The sequence below is a fragment of the Rhinoderma darwinii genome, chromosome 2, assembly GCF_050947455.1.
Source record: "Rhinoderma darwinii isolate aRhiDar2 chromosome 2, aRhiDar2.hap1, whole genome shotgun sequence".
Classification (NCBI taxonomy): Eukaryota; Metazoa; Chordata; class Amphibia; order Anura; family Rhinodermatidae; genus Rhinoderma; species Rhinoderma darwinii.
This window is the reverse complement of record NC_134688.1, coordinates 96,750,491-96,767,984: the sequence shown is the minus strand read 5'-3', so window position 1 is coordinate 96,767,984 and position 17,494 is coordinate 96,750,491. Positions and strand designations below refer to the sequence as shown.

General features: G+C 40.5%; 1 protein-coding gene across 1 annotated transcript in view; it reads right to left on the bottom strand.

Annotated features, from left to right (window-relative positions):
* TFCP2 (transcription factor CP2) overlaps window positions 1–17,494 on the bottom strand; it is a 79,353-nt gene that overhangs the window by 26,010 nt on the left and 35,849 nt on the right. Inside the window, exons 7-8 of the mRNA XM_075851941.1 lie at window positions 12,383–12,493; window positions 10,609–10,697 (exon numbers count right to left, since the gene is read on the bottom strand). Coding sequence (XP_075708056.1) covers window positions 10,609–10,697; window positions 12,383–12,493 — 200 coding nt within the window. The remainder of the gene's footprint in view (window positions 1–10,608; window positions 10,698–12,382; window positions 12,494–17,494) is intronic.

The window sequence follows — 17,494 nt, the reverse complement described above, 5'->3', positions numbered from 1 at the left end:
AAAGCATTACTGTCACCTACATTACAGCGCCGATCTCCTTATGTAGGAGACAGGGCACTTATAATGTGGTGACAGAGCCTCTTTAAGTTTAAAGGGGTTGTCCGAGATAAGAAAAACATGTCTGCTAACTTCCAAAATAGTACCACACGTGACCATAGGTGGTGTGTTGTATTACAATTAAGTCCCTTTCACTTCAATGAAGCTGAGCTGCAATACCAGATACAATCTATTAACAGGTTTGGCATTTTAAATTTTTGGGGAAGAAAGCAGACATCTTTTTATAAACTGGACAAGCCCTTAAAGAGGCTCTGTCACCAGTTTATAAGTGCAATTATAGATTTTATAGAAGTACAATTTTAGATTTATGCTAATTTTAACTTTTTACCAAGTGGGCGTTGTAAGGAGAAGTGTATGACGCTAACCAATCAGCGTCATACACTTCTCTTCATTCATGTTTAGCTGTACTCACAGCACAGAGTGATCTCGCGAGATCATGCTGTGCTGTAAGTCCCACAGAAACTTTATCGAAGTGTCGGGAGTGTGATTAGACATCGCATCCTGGCTGGAGGCAATGTCTATTCACTCTCAAGACACTTCGGTAAAGTTACTGTGGGGGTATGTGACAGCACAGCGTGATCTCGCTGTGGTGCGAGTACTGCTAAACATGAATGAAGAGAAGTGTATGACGCTGATTGGTCAGCGTCATACATTTCTCTTTACAACGCCCACTTAAAAAGTAAAAGTGAACGCCCAGTTGGGCATTAAGAAACAAATTAGTATAAATCTAAAATTGTTCATAACTTGCCCAAAAATTATCCTTTTTCAAAATAAAAACCACTTATCTACATTACAGTGCCGATCAGATTAGTTAGGAGATAGGACACTTCTAAACTGGTGACAGAGCCTCTTTAACCCCTTAACGCATTATCACGTAACTGTATGTGATAAGGGGAAGTATGGAGTGACGGCTGTGTAATACGGTCGACACCTCACTGCAATGGGTGGAATCAAAGATCACTTTGATTCCGCCCATTTAACAGCTTAAATGCCACGGTCAAACACAGCATTTAAAGTGTTCGATTCAGAGGGGCGCTCCCTCAAACAAGCCATCACCCCCCCCTCCCCACGGCACGATCGGCCGGTTATAACGGTTGTTATGGCAAACTGGGGGCCTAATAAAGGCCCCCAGGTCTGCCACGTTTGTACACCTTGGAAACTGTCAGAATCACGATATACTGCAATACATTAATATTGAAGTATATCATGAAAGCGATGAAGTAAGTCCCCTAGGGGGACTAATGTTCCAAAGAAAAAAAGTATTAAGAGTTAAAAAAAAAAAACTTTTCACATTTTTTCCCCTAAGTCAATGTTAAAAAAAATAAAAGTTAACATAACTGGTATCGCCGCGTCTTTAACAGTCCAAACTATCACAATATAACGTTGCTTAACCCGCTCAGTTAATGGCGTACATTTTTTCAATATAAAATACGCAAATTGCTGTTTTTTGGTCACTTCAGCGTTCAAAAAATAATAATTAAATGAAAAGTGAGAAAAAAGTCGCATATACCCCAAAAAGTTATCGGTGAAGACTAGTCAGTTCGCCCTGCAAAATGTAAGCCCTCACATAGCTAAATTGATGGAAAAATGACAGTTATTACTCAGAACATGGCGACAAAAGATTTGTTTAATTTAGCAAATAGTTGTAATTTTTTTTTTTTTTTTTAAGTGGTAAAACATAAAACAAAACATACATTTGGTATCGCCGTAATCGTATCAACCTGTAGAATAAGGTGAATTTATCGTTTTTTACCGCCTGATGGATGCCGTAAAAACAAAATCCCCCAAAAAATTGCGTAATCGCTGTTTTTTGCCCATTTCACCCCACAAATATTTTTTTTCAGCTTCCCAATACATTATGCGGTACATTAAATGGTTCCATGAAAAAACTACAACTTATGGCTGAGGAGGGAAGGGGTTAAGGCAAGGATCACACACGTAGCTTTGGTGCAGTTTTTGGCTCAGCTTTTTTTTTTATCCAAACAAAGGAGTGGACACACAAAAGAAAGGAGATGCATCAGTCTTTTCTTTACACCTTCCCTTCGGTTCCACTAACCCAAAAAAGACATCAATACCGTGTGCGTCATTCTGACCTTAACCCCTTAGTGACCACTAATACGCCTTTTTACGTGATTCACTAATGGGCTTTAGGCTAGGCTGACGCCTTTTCACGTCAGCCTAGTCTAAGTCCTGCACGGGTCTCCCGTGCAGGCAGGAGCCGGGGCTCTGCTGTCTGATGACAGCTGAGCTCCTGCTCCAACGCCCGCGATCGAAGTTTACTTCGATCGCAGCCGTTTAACCCGTTAAATGCCGCCGTCAATAGCGACCGCGGCATTTAACTTTGTTTACAGAGGGAGTGCGCTCCCTCTGTCACCCATCGGCGGCCCGCGAATGCAATCGCGGGTCTCCGATGGGGTGTCATGGCAGCCGGGGGCTTGATAAAAGCCCCCAGGTCTGCCCTGGACATATTCCTGTTAGGACGTGCCTCCGGCGCGTCCTAACAGATTGCCTGTCAGATTTACACTGACAGGCAATAATGCTCTGGTATACGAAGTATACCAGAGCATTATAGCAGCGATCGGAATATCGCACAGTAAAGTCCCCTAGTGGGACTAATAAAATCAGTCATCAAAGTGAAATAAATAATAAAAAGTACAGTAAAAAAATAAATAAAACCATTTTTTTCCATAAAAAGTGGTTTTATTTAGTAAAAGTGTAAAAAAAAAAAAAAAAAGTACACATATGTGGTATCGCCGCGACCGTAATGACTCCATTAATAAAGTTAATATGTAATTTAAACCGCAAAGTGAACACCGTAAAAAAAAAAACGCAAAAAACCATGGCGAAATTGCAATTTTTTTCCATTGCCCCCCAAAAAAGTCATAATAAAAATGAATCAATAAGTCCCACGCACCCCAAAACAGTACCATTCAAAACTACGTCTTGTCCCGCAGAAAACAAGCCCAAAAAATCACTACATTGATGGAAAAATAAAAAAATTACGGCTCTTGGAAAGCGACGATGCAAAAACAAATAATTTTAGTTCAAAAGTGTTTTTATTGTGCAAAAGTCGTAAAACATAAAAAACCTCTATACATGTGGTATCGCCGTAATCGTACTGACCCATAGAATAAAGGTAACATGTTATTTACGTCGCATAGTGAACGGCGTCAATTTAAAAACGCATAGAACAATGGCGGAATTTCAGTTTTTTTTTATAATCCCCCCCAAAAAGGTTAATAAAAGTTAATATAAAAATTATATGTACCCAAAAATGGTGCCATTAAAAAGCACAACTAATCCCGCAAAAAACAAGTCCTCATACAGCTATGTAGACGAAAAAATAAGAACGTTATAGCTCTTTGAATGCGACTATAGAAAAACGAATAAAATAGCTTGGTCATTAGGGCCTAAAATGGGCTGGTCACTAAGGGGTTAAAGAGCATTTTCTATAAACCTATCTATCTAGTTATGCAATAATAATTTATTACTGTAGACCCTAATAACTTGGCAGAATTAGGCAGGAATCTCACACACAGTTTTCGTGGCAGTTATAATGCCGGTGGAAACAAAAGAGAAGTATCAGTCTTTCCTTTATACTTTTCCTTCTTTTTGGATACACTTCTGGCTTGGCACAAAAAACTGCACCAAAAGTGCCACGAAAACTGCACGTGTGATTCCAGTCATAGCATTCCACAATCTGAGAAAAGGACACCAATGTGACAACTGTGATGTCATCTATCATTCCCAAAAACATGTCACAAAGGAGCAGCTGAATAGAAACATTTTAACAACTTGACACAAAGACCAGGGGTTCTGCATGAATGTAAAAATCAGTGTCTCTCAGCACATCAAGTGCTAATACTGCCAGCCGCTACAACATGCACAGGGGACCAGAGAGGGGTCATAACGGCTGCAGGTTTGTCCCAGTGAATAGACACGGATAACCCTAGTTCTATTAAAGCCAGCAGCCACTATGGCAGCTCCCCGTTCCCCTGTACAGTGGGTTGCAAAAACAGAATTTTAACACACTGTATGATATGGAATGGGATAAACCGTGGCACCAACATTAACCCCTTAAGGACGCAGCCTAGTTTTGGCCTTAAGGCTCAGAGCCCATTTTTCAAATCTGACATATTTCACTTTGTGGTAATAACGTCCGAATGCTTAACCTATCCAAGCGATTCTGAGATTGTTTTCTCGTGACACATTGGGCTTCATGTTCGTGGTAAAATTTGGTCGATATATTCAGTGTTTATTGGTGAAAAATTGCAAAATTTAGAGAAAATTTTGAAACAATAGCATTTTTCAGAATTTAAATGCATCTGCTTGTAAAACAGACGGTTATACCCCCCAAAATAGTTACTAGTTCACATTTCCCATTTGTCTACTTTAGATTGGCATCGTTTATTGAACATTCTTTTATTTTTCTTGGACATTACATGGCTTAGAACATAAACAGCAATTTCTCATATTTTTAAGAAAATTTCAAAAGCCTTTTTTTAAAGGAACAGTGTCACCAAAAACATTTTTTTTATATCCGTTTGATGTTAGTGTTTTATTAAAAACTTTTGTATTTGTGTGTTACTTTTTTTTATTTTTTTACTTTTTCTTCCCTATGGGGGCTGCCATTTTTTTTTTCCATTTCTGTATGTGTCGATTAACGACACATACAGACATGGAATACGGCAGCTACAGTCCCATAGTGAATGCGAACGGGGCCCGTTCCATCCACTATGGTGTACGCCGTCTGTGTGGGAACGGCGCATGCGCCGCTCCCACACAGTCCAAGTTGAACTGAGCGCCGTCCGGCGCCATTTTCCTGTAGACCGGAAGTCGCGGCCGGACAGTAAGATTACTACTTCCGGTCGCGGCTTCCGGACTTGAGCACTTGGAGCAGCGGCAGCAGACGGAGCGGACGGACCGGAGGGAGCAGCGGCGGCAGGAGCAGGTAAGTGATTTCTATGTATGTTCGTGTTTCAGTGTGTGTTTACTAGTGTATGTAAACCTTCTACACTGTGTGTTAGCTCAAAAAATGGCGACACACAGTATAGGAGGTTAGACCGTTCAATCCCCTCGTTTCTCCCGGCACTAGCCAGGATAAAGGAGGGGGGGATTCTGAGAGCTCACTAGAGCGAGGGATTTTTTTCCAATTTTGCAGCATAAAGCAATGTGGTTGCTTTACCATATGCAATGCTGCAATTTTGGGAATTGCTCCATCTAGTGACCAGTGCTGGGAAATATTATAAATTAGAATCTAACTTATAATATTTCCTGACTCATGAAAAAAATAAAAAAAATTAGAACAATGTTTAATCACCTACACACTAATTGTTTAACTAAAAAAAAAAAAAAAATTTTTTGCTGGCAACACATTTCCTTTAAGGTACTTCTTCAGTTCTGAAGTGGCTTTGAGGGGCCTATGTATTAGAAACCCTGATAAAACACCCCATTTTAAAAACTAGACCCCTCAAAGTATTCAAAACAGCATTTAGAAAGTTTTTTTTAACCCTTCAGGCATTTCACAGGAATTAAATCAAAGTGGAGGTGAAATTTGCAAATTTCATTTTTCTTGCTGAATTTCAATTTTATAAAAAAAAAATTCTCTAACACAGAAGCTTTTACCAGAGAAACACTACTAAATATGTATTGTCCAGATTCTGCAGTTTTTAGAAATGTCCCACATGTGGCCCTACTGCGCTCGTGGAATAAAACACAAGCCCTAGAAGCAAAGGAGCACCTAGTGCATTTTGAGGCCTTTTTTTTATTATAATATATTTTAGGCAGCATGCCAGGTTTGAAGAAGTGTTGAGGTGCCAAAACAGTAGGAATTCCCCAATAGTGACCCCATTTTGGAAACTACACCCCTCAAGGAATTCATTTATGGTTGTTGTTACAATTTTGACCGCACAGTTTTTTCACAGCACCTATTTGAATTGGGATGTAAAATTAAAAAAATGTCATTTTTTCCCAAAAAATGTCATTTGTGATCAAAATTTCTTATTTTCACAGGGAACAAAACACCCCATTTTGTTGCCCAATTTGTCCTTAGTGCGGCAATACCCCATTTGTGGTGATAAACTGCCGTTTGGGCCCATGGGAGGGCTCAGAAGGAAAGGAGCGCTATGTGTTTGTTGGAGTCCAGATTAGCTGGATTGGTTTTCGGGTGCCATGTCGCATTTGCAGAGCCCCAGAGGTATCAAAGCAATGGAAACCCACCAGAAGTGACCCCATTTTGGAAACTACACCCATTAAAGCATTCATCTAGAGGTGTAGTGAGCATTTTGACCGGAGACATACACCCCATAAACTATAATGTGGGTTTTCCTGGGTATGGCAATACCCTCAATGTGGCTGTTAGCTGCTATCTGGGCACACAGCAGGGCTCAGAAGGGAAAGATGAGGGGGGATAAGCTGTGCGGAGTACATCAGGGTAAGTAAAATTGGGGTAAATGGTAAACCAAGGGCTGTATGATAAATTTTAAAACACTTTCATACAGAGCTCTGGTTTTTCGGGACACGTGTCACATTGATATATTGTGTCCTCCCTTATCCCCCTCTTATAGCAGACTTTGCACCTCTTTTGACTTTTTCCCTTCTTGCCAGTTTGGGATGCTTCTCCTGGAAAGTGTTGCCCTGGTACGATGCGTGTGGCCTCGCTCCCAGAAGTACTGGGTGCCCACCCTTCTTGGTCCCTAAAGATTAGGTTCTTGATAATCACCTCTTAAAATTCCAGGAAAGTTCCCGTCCACATCGATGTAGCACGTACAAATTGTACAACGCCATCTGTATGATGTGCACGGCCAGCTTCTTATACCACACCGCATGGCGCTGTAGGGCTTCAGGACTTGATCTGACAAGTCCACCCCTCCCATGTACCTATTGTAGTCCAGGATGCAGTCTGGTTTGGGGGTCTCTGTACTGGTACCTCCTACTGGTACATGGGTACTAGTGTGACATCTCTCTTGTACTTGACACACAATATGTTGCTGCTAGAATGTGCCCTGCTCTCACCCCTCCTTGTTTGCCCAAGCAGAGTCTTAGGGAGGCCTCTCAGATTTTTTCTAGCAGTGCCGCATGCCGCAGGACTTCTGGAAGCGAGGCAGTTGAAGAGTGGGACGCTGGTATAAAAATTATCCAGGTAGAGGTGGTAACCCTGGTCCAGCAGTGGGTGCACCAAATCACACACAATATTTGCATTAACTCCCAGTAAGGGGGGGGGGGGGCATTCTGGGGGCTGAATACTGGTGTCCTTTCAGTCATATATCCTAAATCTGTAGGTATACCCTGATGCACTCTCGCACAGCTTATACATCTTCACGCCATACCTTGCCCTCTTACCCGGCTGGTACTCGCGGAATTGAACCCTCCCTTTAAAATGTACCAAGGACTCATCAATAGAAATACAATTCTTGTGGGTATATACTTGGGAAAACCGGGCACTGAAACGTTCTAATAGGGGTCTCCGTTTATACAAACGGTCAAAACTGGGGTCATCTCTGGGTGGGCACGGCTCATTATCAGTATAATGTAAGAAGCAAAGTATTGCCTCATTTATTTATTTTTTTAGGTTCTAGTTCAGTTCTGAAGTTGCTTTGAGGGACCCATATATTAGAAACCCCTATCAAACACCCCATTTTAGAAACTAGACCCCTCAAAGTATTCACAACAGCATATAGAAAGTTTATGAACCCTTTAGGTGTTTCACAGAAATTTAGAGCAAAGTAGAGGTGAAATTTACTTATTTATTTTTTTTTGTCAGAAAATCCTTTTTATACCATTTTTTTTTTATAACACAAAAAGTTTTATCAGAGAAACGCAACTTAATACTTATTGCCCAGATTCTGCAGTTTAGAGAAATATCCCACATGTGGCCCTCGGGCGGTAATGGACTGAAGCACCGGCATCCGAAGCAAAGGAGCACCTAGTGGATTTTGAGGCCTCCTTTTTATTAGGCACCATGTCCGGTTTGAAGAAGTCTTGTGGTGCCAAAACAGTGGAAACCCCCCAAAAGTGACCCCATTTTGGAAACTAGACCCCTTGAGGAATTCATTGTAGTTTTCTTGGGGTGCATGCAGCTTTTTGATCAGTTTTTATTCTATTTTTAGGTGGCGTGGTGACTAAAAAAAACAGCAATTCTACTATTGTGTTTTTATTCAATTTTTTTTTTACAGCATTCACTGTGCGCTATAAATGACATATTCACTTTATTCTGCGGGGCGATTCTATTACGGCGATACCAGATGTTTATAGTTTTTTTTTTATGTCTTATGGCGTTTGCACAATAAAATAAGTTTTGTAAAAAATCATTCACTTTTTGTGTTACCTTATTCTAAGAGCCAGAACTTTTTTATTTTTCCATCAATAAAGCCGTGCGAGGACTTTTTTTTTGCGTAACGAACTGTAGTTTCGATCAGTACCATTTTTAGGTACATGCGACTTTTTGATCTCTTCTTATTCCATTTTTTGGGAGGTGAAGTGACCAAACAATTGTGATTGTGGTACGGTTTATTATTATTTTCTCTTACGGCGTTCACCGTGCGGGATAAATAACGAAATAATTTTGTAGTTCAGGCCGTTACGGACGCGGCGATACCAATTATGTATCGTTTATTTGTTTATATATTTTTATTAATAATAAAAGGACTGATAAGGGAAAAAGGGGGATTTTTACTTTTAATACTTTTAAAACTTTTATTTTCTTATTTTTACACATCTTTTTTTTACTTTTTTTTTTAACTTTATTACTTTGTCCCACTAGGGGACTTGAGGGCAGGAGGCCATGATCGCTATTCTAATACACTGCACTACATGGGTAGTGCAGTGTATTAGAACTGTCAGCTACTCACTGACAGCAAGCATAGTGGGTCCTGACTTTGTCAGGACCCACTAGGCTTCCGTCGATGGCATAGCCGGACACCATTGTTTGGTGTCCGGTTGCCATAGTCACCATCGCCGGCCGCTATCGTGTAGCAGGCCGGCGATGGCAGCTTAACCCCTAAAAAGCTGCGATCTCTATTGAACGCGGCTTTTAAGGGGTTAATCAGCAAGGACACAGCGATCGGTCCCCGCTGTAGGAGCTGTGACAGCTGCTGTACGAGACAGCAGCTGTCACAGCTCCTGTATGTGTCGGGAGGACGGCCGAAAAGGCCGTTACTCCAGAGACGTACTATTAGGTCATGGAGCGCGAACGATACAGCTACCATGACCTAATAGTACGACCAGGAGTGGGACGGGGTTAAAAATGAGGGCACCAGATATGTTAAAGAGGCTCTGTCACCAGATTTTGCAACCCCTATCTGCTATTGCAGCAGATAGGCGCTGCAATGTAGATTACAGTAACGTTTTTATTTTTAAAAAACGAGCATTTTTGGCCAAGTTATGACCATTTTTGTATTTATGCAAATGAGGCTTGCAAAAGTCCAAGTGGGCGTGTTTAAAGTAAAAGTCCAACTGGGCGTGTATTATGTGCGTACATCGGGGCGTTTTTACTACTTTTACTAGCTGGGCGCTCTGACGAGAAGTATCATCCACTTCTCTTCACAACGCCCAGCTTCTGGCAGTGCAGACAGCGTGTTCTCGAGAGATCACGCTGTGACGTCACTCACTTCCTGCCCCAGGTCCTGCATCGTGTCGGACGAGCAAGGACACATCGGCACCAGAGGCTACAGTTGATTCTGCAGCAGCATCGGCGTTTGCAGGTAAATCGATGTAGCTACTTACCTGCAAACGCTGATGCTGCTGCAGAATCAACTGTAGCCTCTGGTGCCGACACGATGCAGGACCTGGGGCAGGAAGTGAGTGACGTCACAGCGTGATCTCTCGAGAACACGCTGTGTCCGTGCACTGCCATAAGCTGGGCGTTCTGAAGAGAAGTGGATGATACTTCTCATCAGAGCGCCCAGCTAGTAAAAGTAGTAAAAACGCCCCGATGTACGCACATAATACACGCCCACTTGGACTTTTGCAAGCCTCATTTGCATAAATACAAAAATGGTCATAACTTGGCCAAAAATGCTCGTTTTTTAAAAATAAAAACGTTACTGTAATCTACATTGCAGCGCCTATCTGCTGCAATAGCAGATAGGGGTTGCAAAATCTGGTGACAGAGCCTCTTTAACTATACATTCTGCATGTATAGTGACATTTTTTCTGCAAACCGGAGGGTCGCTTTAAAACCACATTTTCTCAGCTCATGAAGTGGTTAGGATTTAGTTAGACACTACAATACTGGATTCTAGGATATGCAACACAAAGCTGAAGGATGCAGCAGTCATACCCGAATATTCAGGACGTTCCTAGTACAGGCGGGTGGTCAAGTATAGACAGTAGACTCACATATTATGGTGTAATGATTTTTATAATATATATATATATTAAAGTTGGACGAAGGCTATATAACTTGAAAAACTGAAATACAATTGCATGTTTGCAACTAAATCGTTCCTTCTTTGAAAAATAATATTTAAAATATAAACCATTTCCAAAACCAGGCCAGTTAGAGTTAAAGCATAGTTAATCTTGTTAGAATGAAAGCAGGAGACAACTTACCCTTCACCAATTGTAAAACTATTGTGTGAACTGTTAAATCCAGGGGAGGGAGCATTTGGGACATAAGTGATCTCAGGCCACGGTGAGCACTGTAAACAACAAAGGTCCAATAGAATGAACAAAATGACCACAATTGGAATCATTCTTGCACCAATTCCTCATGATTTTTAAGATCTCTGCTTGCAGGCATTCAAAAATAACTTATTGTTTACTTCCAGTGGATAAAAATCTATCCTGGTCATATGATAATACACAGATCTGATACAGATACTGTAAAGGTGGCCATATACATTAGACAAAAGTTGATGCAAGTGAAAAATTTAAATTTAACGGACTGATGGCCGACAGTAATCTTATAAAAAAAAAAAACAAAAAAAAAAAACAGGTTGGCCATGTGAGAAAGTTTTGTTCGTGTATTGGAATGTGTATGGGTCACATGCGTGACCACGGATGATCATTCCGTAAATGCCAATCCACATAGGAGTGTAAGCAGGTTACATCACTTCAAGCCATACAACGGCTGGTAATCTTGTCTCGTTGGACATGTATCAACATATTTTATGACTAATGGCCAATATCATCTGAAATGTGTATGGAGACGTTGGCCTAAATATTCAGCAGCCGAACAACCATCTGAACAGTAGACTGGCTGTCTAATCTGTATATCCATCGTAACTGTAATCAGCCCTGTGCTTTTGGATCCATCACATGACCAGGAAAGATTTGTATCCCCTGGAAGTAAGCAATAAAAGTTCCAACTGAATCACTGCAAGCAGAGACATTGAAAGAAACTGAAGCATATTGGTACAGAAAGTATATTGGAAAATTGTATTACCTTTTCATTATACAAGAATAACTTTTTTTGCTTAAACTGTAATATCCTATAATGTCTATAACTGTGGCATGATTTACTTGTCCACACCGTTTGTCTGTCTGCATGTTTTTTTTATGGGGGTGGGGGGGGGGTTCCTGCTGCAGCGAGTTGTGTTAAGGTGGCCAGTTGCCTTTTACATCGGCCAATGATCGGGCGAACGAGTACAAGGCAGCGGATCAGCCAGTTAACAAGCAAACGCACATTCGTCGGCTGATTGCATTTTTAATCTGGCCAAAAAACTTGTTGCTTGTCAGTAACTCATCTCCCTGTGTAAATACGGGATGTGCTGTAGAAGAGATTAAAAATGTGCAAAGCCGCGATCATTGCTTCCACCAAATATAGCAAATGAGCACTGATCGACATGGTCGACGCTTATCGGGCAGAGTATCAATCCATATAAAAGGACCTTTACTGTCAGACGTGTGTGTGTGTGTGTGTGTGTGTGTGTGTGTGTGTGTGTGTGTGTGTGTGTGTGTTCTAGTGGGACACACAAAGCTGAGAAATAATTATTCTATTTGCAATATGAGATTAACAAAAAAAATGTAAAATGTAAAAAAAAAAAAAAAAGAGAAAAGAATTGTTGGGATTTTTTTGCGTTTCGTTTTTTCTTAGATAAATGGACTGAGTGGTTTTCCGCTCTTCCCCTAAATAGAACGGTAATGAAGGTTAGAGGAGATCCTCCAAAGTTAGTCGTTTGCTTTCTGCGCTTTGTTAAACTGCACTAATATCCCAGATTTCAAGGTCATGAATGTTTAGGGGCTTTTTGCTTAACATACCGAATACCTTTACGGTCTATGGATATTAACTGATACACAATAAATTTAGAGATTAAATTGGAGAGATGGTGACAATAATTTTGACAACTGTACTAGAAAAAAAACAATTGAATAAGCCATTTACCTCTGTTAGAATGGTGGTCTCGTATGAAGGCTGATATTTTTCCTTCTCTTGTGGGGTTCGCTTTTCCATCTTTTCTCGGTCAGTTTTCTGTTTTCGGTCTGCTCCTTTTGGCTAGAAGTGTATTAAAAACACAAGAACCACATCAAACAGAAATAAAACAAAAAGGGTCAAATCAGACAGGTCAGAAGGTCACATTGGTGAAGGTCCAGATGAGATGGACATAGATGTTCTGAATGAGCAAGTCCCAGCACCCATTTTAAACGAATAACATGGCTGCCACAAAAACAATTGGGCTATACACACACACACACACACACACACAACACACCACACACTTGTTTTTGGCACCTAACCGTAAGACCAGGAGCAGAGATAACCAATCATTAAGGTCAATTTACATGGCCGACATGGGCCGCGCAAACAAGCACAGATTGGCGAGACAGCTCGTGGATCGGTGCTAGTCTGCTCTTCTCAATAAGCATTGATCGGCAACGTATGGGGACAAGTGATCATTACTAGGATCGTTCGTCCCCATATATGTCAGCAGCACAATTCCATGTTTACACAGAGATTTGTTACAGACTAGCGACCATTTTATTGACTGCATGAACAAAATCAACAAGCGTCTGCCCGTTCATCGGCTGATAGTTGCTTTGTTTGAACAGGGCAATGATGGGGAACAATATTACTGCGCATAGGAAGAAAAGTGTCAATCAGTGGCTGGAGGGAGGGGGGTCAGCACGAGTACATGAATACACTTGACTCAGTCACACGGCAAGTATAAATTCTAAATACTCAATGACTACGTAACATTAACGAATTAGTGACCGCACGCTGAAATCAGTCACTTTATGCTGCTCTGAGACATCGCAGCATAAATATCTGACCGACCCGCTATAAATAGGTCAATATATGGCTGCATTTATGATATGAAGGTTACAATCTCTCTTTAAATAAAACCATGGGATTGGAGTATTGACTTTTTAGGCCAGAACCTCAGTTTTCGGCTGTTTTTCGAGCCAAAGCCAGAAGTGGCCCAAAAGTAATGGGAAGGTATAAAGAAAAGACCGATACATGTTCTTTCTTGCGTGTCCACTCCTGTGTTTGGCATAAAAAATTAAAAAAAACAGCCAACAAACTGAATCAAAACTGCGTGTGATCCCGGCCTTAAGTTTTTTTTTCAATTGGGCAGTCTACCGCAAAATAGTGAAAACATTAACAGCCCAGCCCCTTAAGAAGCTCAATGGTTAAAAACGAATTCCAAAGTAGGTTCACTGTTCAAAACAATGTTACAGTCTCTAAATTAACATGCACATGCTTTAAATTAATATCTACTGGCATGCTTAATAAATTCCTCAAGGAGCTGTTAACATTGCCCTTGACCCAAGGTCACCAAAGCCCTCAGGATCAGAAATATCTTGGTCTTACACTTAACTCAGAAATGCAGAAAGTTCTTAAAGCAACATGCACTGGCGTTAACCCGACAACCTTTCTAGGAATGAGAAGTGAAAAAAGACGACTACTACTTCAGAGAAGTTCTTCTATTGAAAAAGTAGGAAGATGATGTAAGTTATACTGAGTCTGCAGTGACAAGTATGCGCGCAAAGGATGTGAAAAGCGCTGCAATACTACAATTATTCTATAGGTAACAAAGTCGCAAACTTCCTTGGCCAAGTGACGCTTAATAAAAAAAAAACAAAAAAAACACAAAATGTAGTTTCAGTATGGCCTTCTGTGAGATGATGTTGTAAATTTGATCCCATTGTCAGTGAGTTGTAAACCTATATAGTAATATATGTCAAATGTGGTCTCCTATTGACATGTTTTCTGAATAAAATTGTAATAAAAAGCATATGTTGGCTACATTATTTAGTACAGTTGATCTGGAAAAAAAGTAAACGGGCAAACGTATGTAAGGACATTATTTTACCGTATGTTTGGCACACTGGATGCGAACATGGGAGCCTTTTATGGCATATAACCTGAAAGTAGTGCTCAAGCGTAGGGTGAGCCTAGCCTAGTTTTTAAGGACTGCTGCCCGGTTTTTAAGAAAGATGATACCTTATACACTGGGCTTCTTTGATATGGTCTACCCAACATTTTCAGTTGTGTAGTTCAGGTCACACACAACTTGGCAAATTTTTTGCAGATTGTCGGGGAAGAATTTACAATAAAATGCTAGTCAATGGGGTATTATAAATCCCCATTCACATATAGTGGATTATTTCTCTGCAGATTAGAGGGTAACCTATGGAGTTTCAAAAATCAAATCAAAACAGCGTTGTACAGTTTTTGGATTCTTTTTAGAGATTTGTACTCAAAAAGGTCAATACAAGATCTTCACATACTGAAAATAAAAAATGAATCCCGATTTTACTAAACAAATCTAACACGGTAAGCAGACGCCACTACTGCAACAGCATAAAATGAAAAACCAGTCGGAGGGCGAACGGGGTGACGAGCTCTTGTTGCAGATTTCATTACAGTACCTTTGTTCTAAATATTTAGTGCATAAGAGTCAACTGCCAAGAGTAGATGAAGGTTCACAACTGGAAAATTGCCATTTCTATTTACATGAAGGAAAACCACCTGAGGCACAAAAAGCTAAAGTCTGGCATGAAAAGAGTCTATGTAGCAGAATAGCAGTCAAACCAGTCGTGGCCATGCAGATGACAAATTCCTAGAATGAGCTATTGTGTGCTTCTAGAATGAATGCATTAATAAATGAGCCAATAAACCTGATCAGCGATTAAAGGGGTGGTCCATGTTAAGCAAATGTAAATTTGTCTGACTAAACAAACGATCCACATTTGCTGGGAGCCTCACCATTCTCCAAAAGGATGCAAGGTCTTGGCACTAAATGAACTCAACCCTATAGTAGGCCATACACAAGATAAGTATCCGCCAGACTGCGGACGATCAATTGTAGGTCTGATCGTTCGTATGTATGACCGACCGACCACCAACATGCCAGACAAAACCAGCAGATCAGGGAGGTAATTTATGTTTTTTAAATTTAAAACAGAGAGGGCTTGCACAAAGTGGCAAATGATCAGCCACAATTGGCCGATCATGCCATACGCTTGTTTGCCGGAACAACCTTACAAATCACATTTCTGGCAAACAATGGTCTGCCATCATTTTATGGGTAAATTGTAAAAAGAGTAAAACAATAAATAAGTAATAATTTGTATTTTTTAAATTTGCAAATTCACAAGAAAATAAGAGCATTAGAATGGGTTCTGAGTTTTGTTCTGGTCGTTCTGCTCTACGTGTATGGTATCGGGGCGACAATAGAGCGTTTGGGTTGGCACAGGCGGAATAATTTTTTTTTCTTATAATGTATTGGTGTGTATATTTTTCTTCTCTTTTACATAATATATAACCCAAGAAGTCATAAAAGACTTCTGGGGGAAATATAGATATCCCCCAGCGGTCTTATGACCTCTTGTGGTACATATTATGTAATATAAAAAAAAATATATAAAATTATTATTCCAAGGAGACCCAGGCACCGGTGAAGACAGCCCCCACTCTTGACATTTGTATCCGACAGACCTGATCTGGGTCTGCTAAAATCTAGCAGCTCAGCTAATGCCGTGAGCCAGGCCCAATAGAGGCAACAGTATTACCGCTAATAGACCAATCTGCTCCTGCTAGATTGCAGGAGCTCTAAACCTGAGCCGTACATCTAGAGTATGTTCACACAGGGTGGATAAGCTGCATAAAAGTACACAGTATGGATGCATGATGAATCGAAACGTCGATACGGTTTCGATGCCGTGCACCCTCAAACGATGTGATGAGACCAGCGCTGCACTAATGAATCCCTGTGACGTGATTGAGGGACATACCATATATGGGCAGACAGCACAGGGTCCATTGAAGGACCCCAGGGCTGTCTGACCATATTTCCTGTTAGGACATACCAAAGTATGCCCTAACAACTGCCTGTGTTCTATCTGTACACAGGCTAATGTACTGGCATATAGATATATGCCAGTACATTAAAGTTTTAGAATAAAGTAAAAACAAAAGTAATGTTAAATTAAAAAAAATACACATACACCTTTTCTACAATAAAAATTAAATTAAGTCTCAATACATAAAATACACATACTTGGTATTGGCGCGACCGTAGTAACCTTTACAACAATTTTTTTGCGTTATGATGTGCATGCTGTAAAAAAATAAAATAAAAACGGCTTTCTATCACTTATTGTGATGAATTTAACCTCCATGTGCCTCACATTAATAGTAATTAACCCCATCATGTACCTCACACATTAACCCATTATGACGGAGAAACATGATGGGATTAACTACTATTAATGTGAGGCACATTCAAAATTCATCACACCACGCGCCTCACATCAGAAAATGGAAGAACTTCTTTTTTATTACTGTTGGAAAAGTATCGTTTTGGTATCCAAATAGCCATACTACACAAAGTATCGGTATCGAAGCCCAAATTCTGGTATCACAACAACCCTTGTACACAGCATATCTGCCCTGGACGCCACAGGGAATTCCGTCTAAAAAAAAATTGCAGTACAAAAAAAAAAAAAGTCTGGACTGCAGCCCGGCCTCCTGGGATGACGTTTTGTCAAATGTGACTGATGCAGCCTATGTTTGGCTGCAGAAGTCATATGGGATGAAAAGTCATCCCTGGAGGCCGGACGGGACACAGGAGCAGAGAGATCTGGGTTAGTATGAGGTTTTTAATTTTTTTCTGAGTTGCAATTTTTGCAGTGAAATCGCAGCTTTTCTGCTGCAAAAATAGCAACATCTGCAATTTGCTGCGGATTTTAACTCCCCATTGAATTCAATGGGGGATACCCGCAACAGAAAACCAGCGATTCTGCAACATAAATTGACATGCTTTGGTTTAAAAAAAACGCACCGCAGTTATGAATGTTTTCTCTGCAGTTTTTTATGCAGCGTGTGGATTAGGTTTGTTCAAATCTCATCCACTTTGCTGCTACTGTAATATGCTGCCGATTTTCTGCAATGAAATCCGTTATGGAAAATATGCAGTATTTGCGCTTCGTGTGAGCCCGGCCTTACAGGGGCGTGGATTTAAAGCCTAGAACCACACACCAAACATTTATG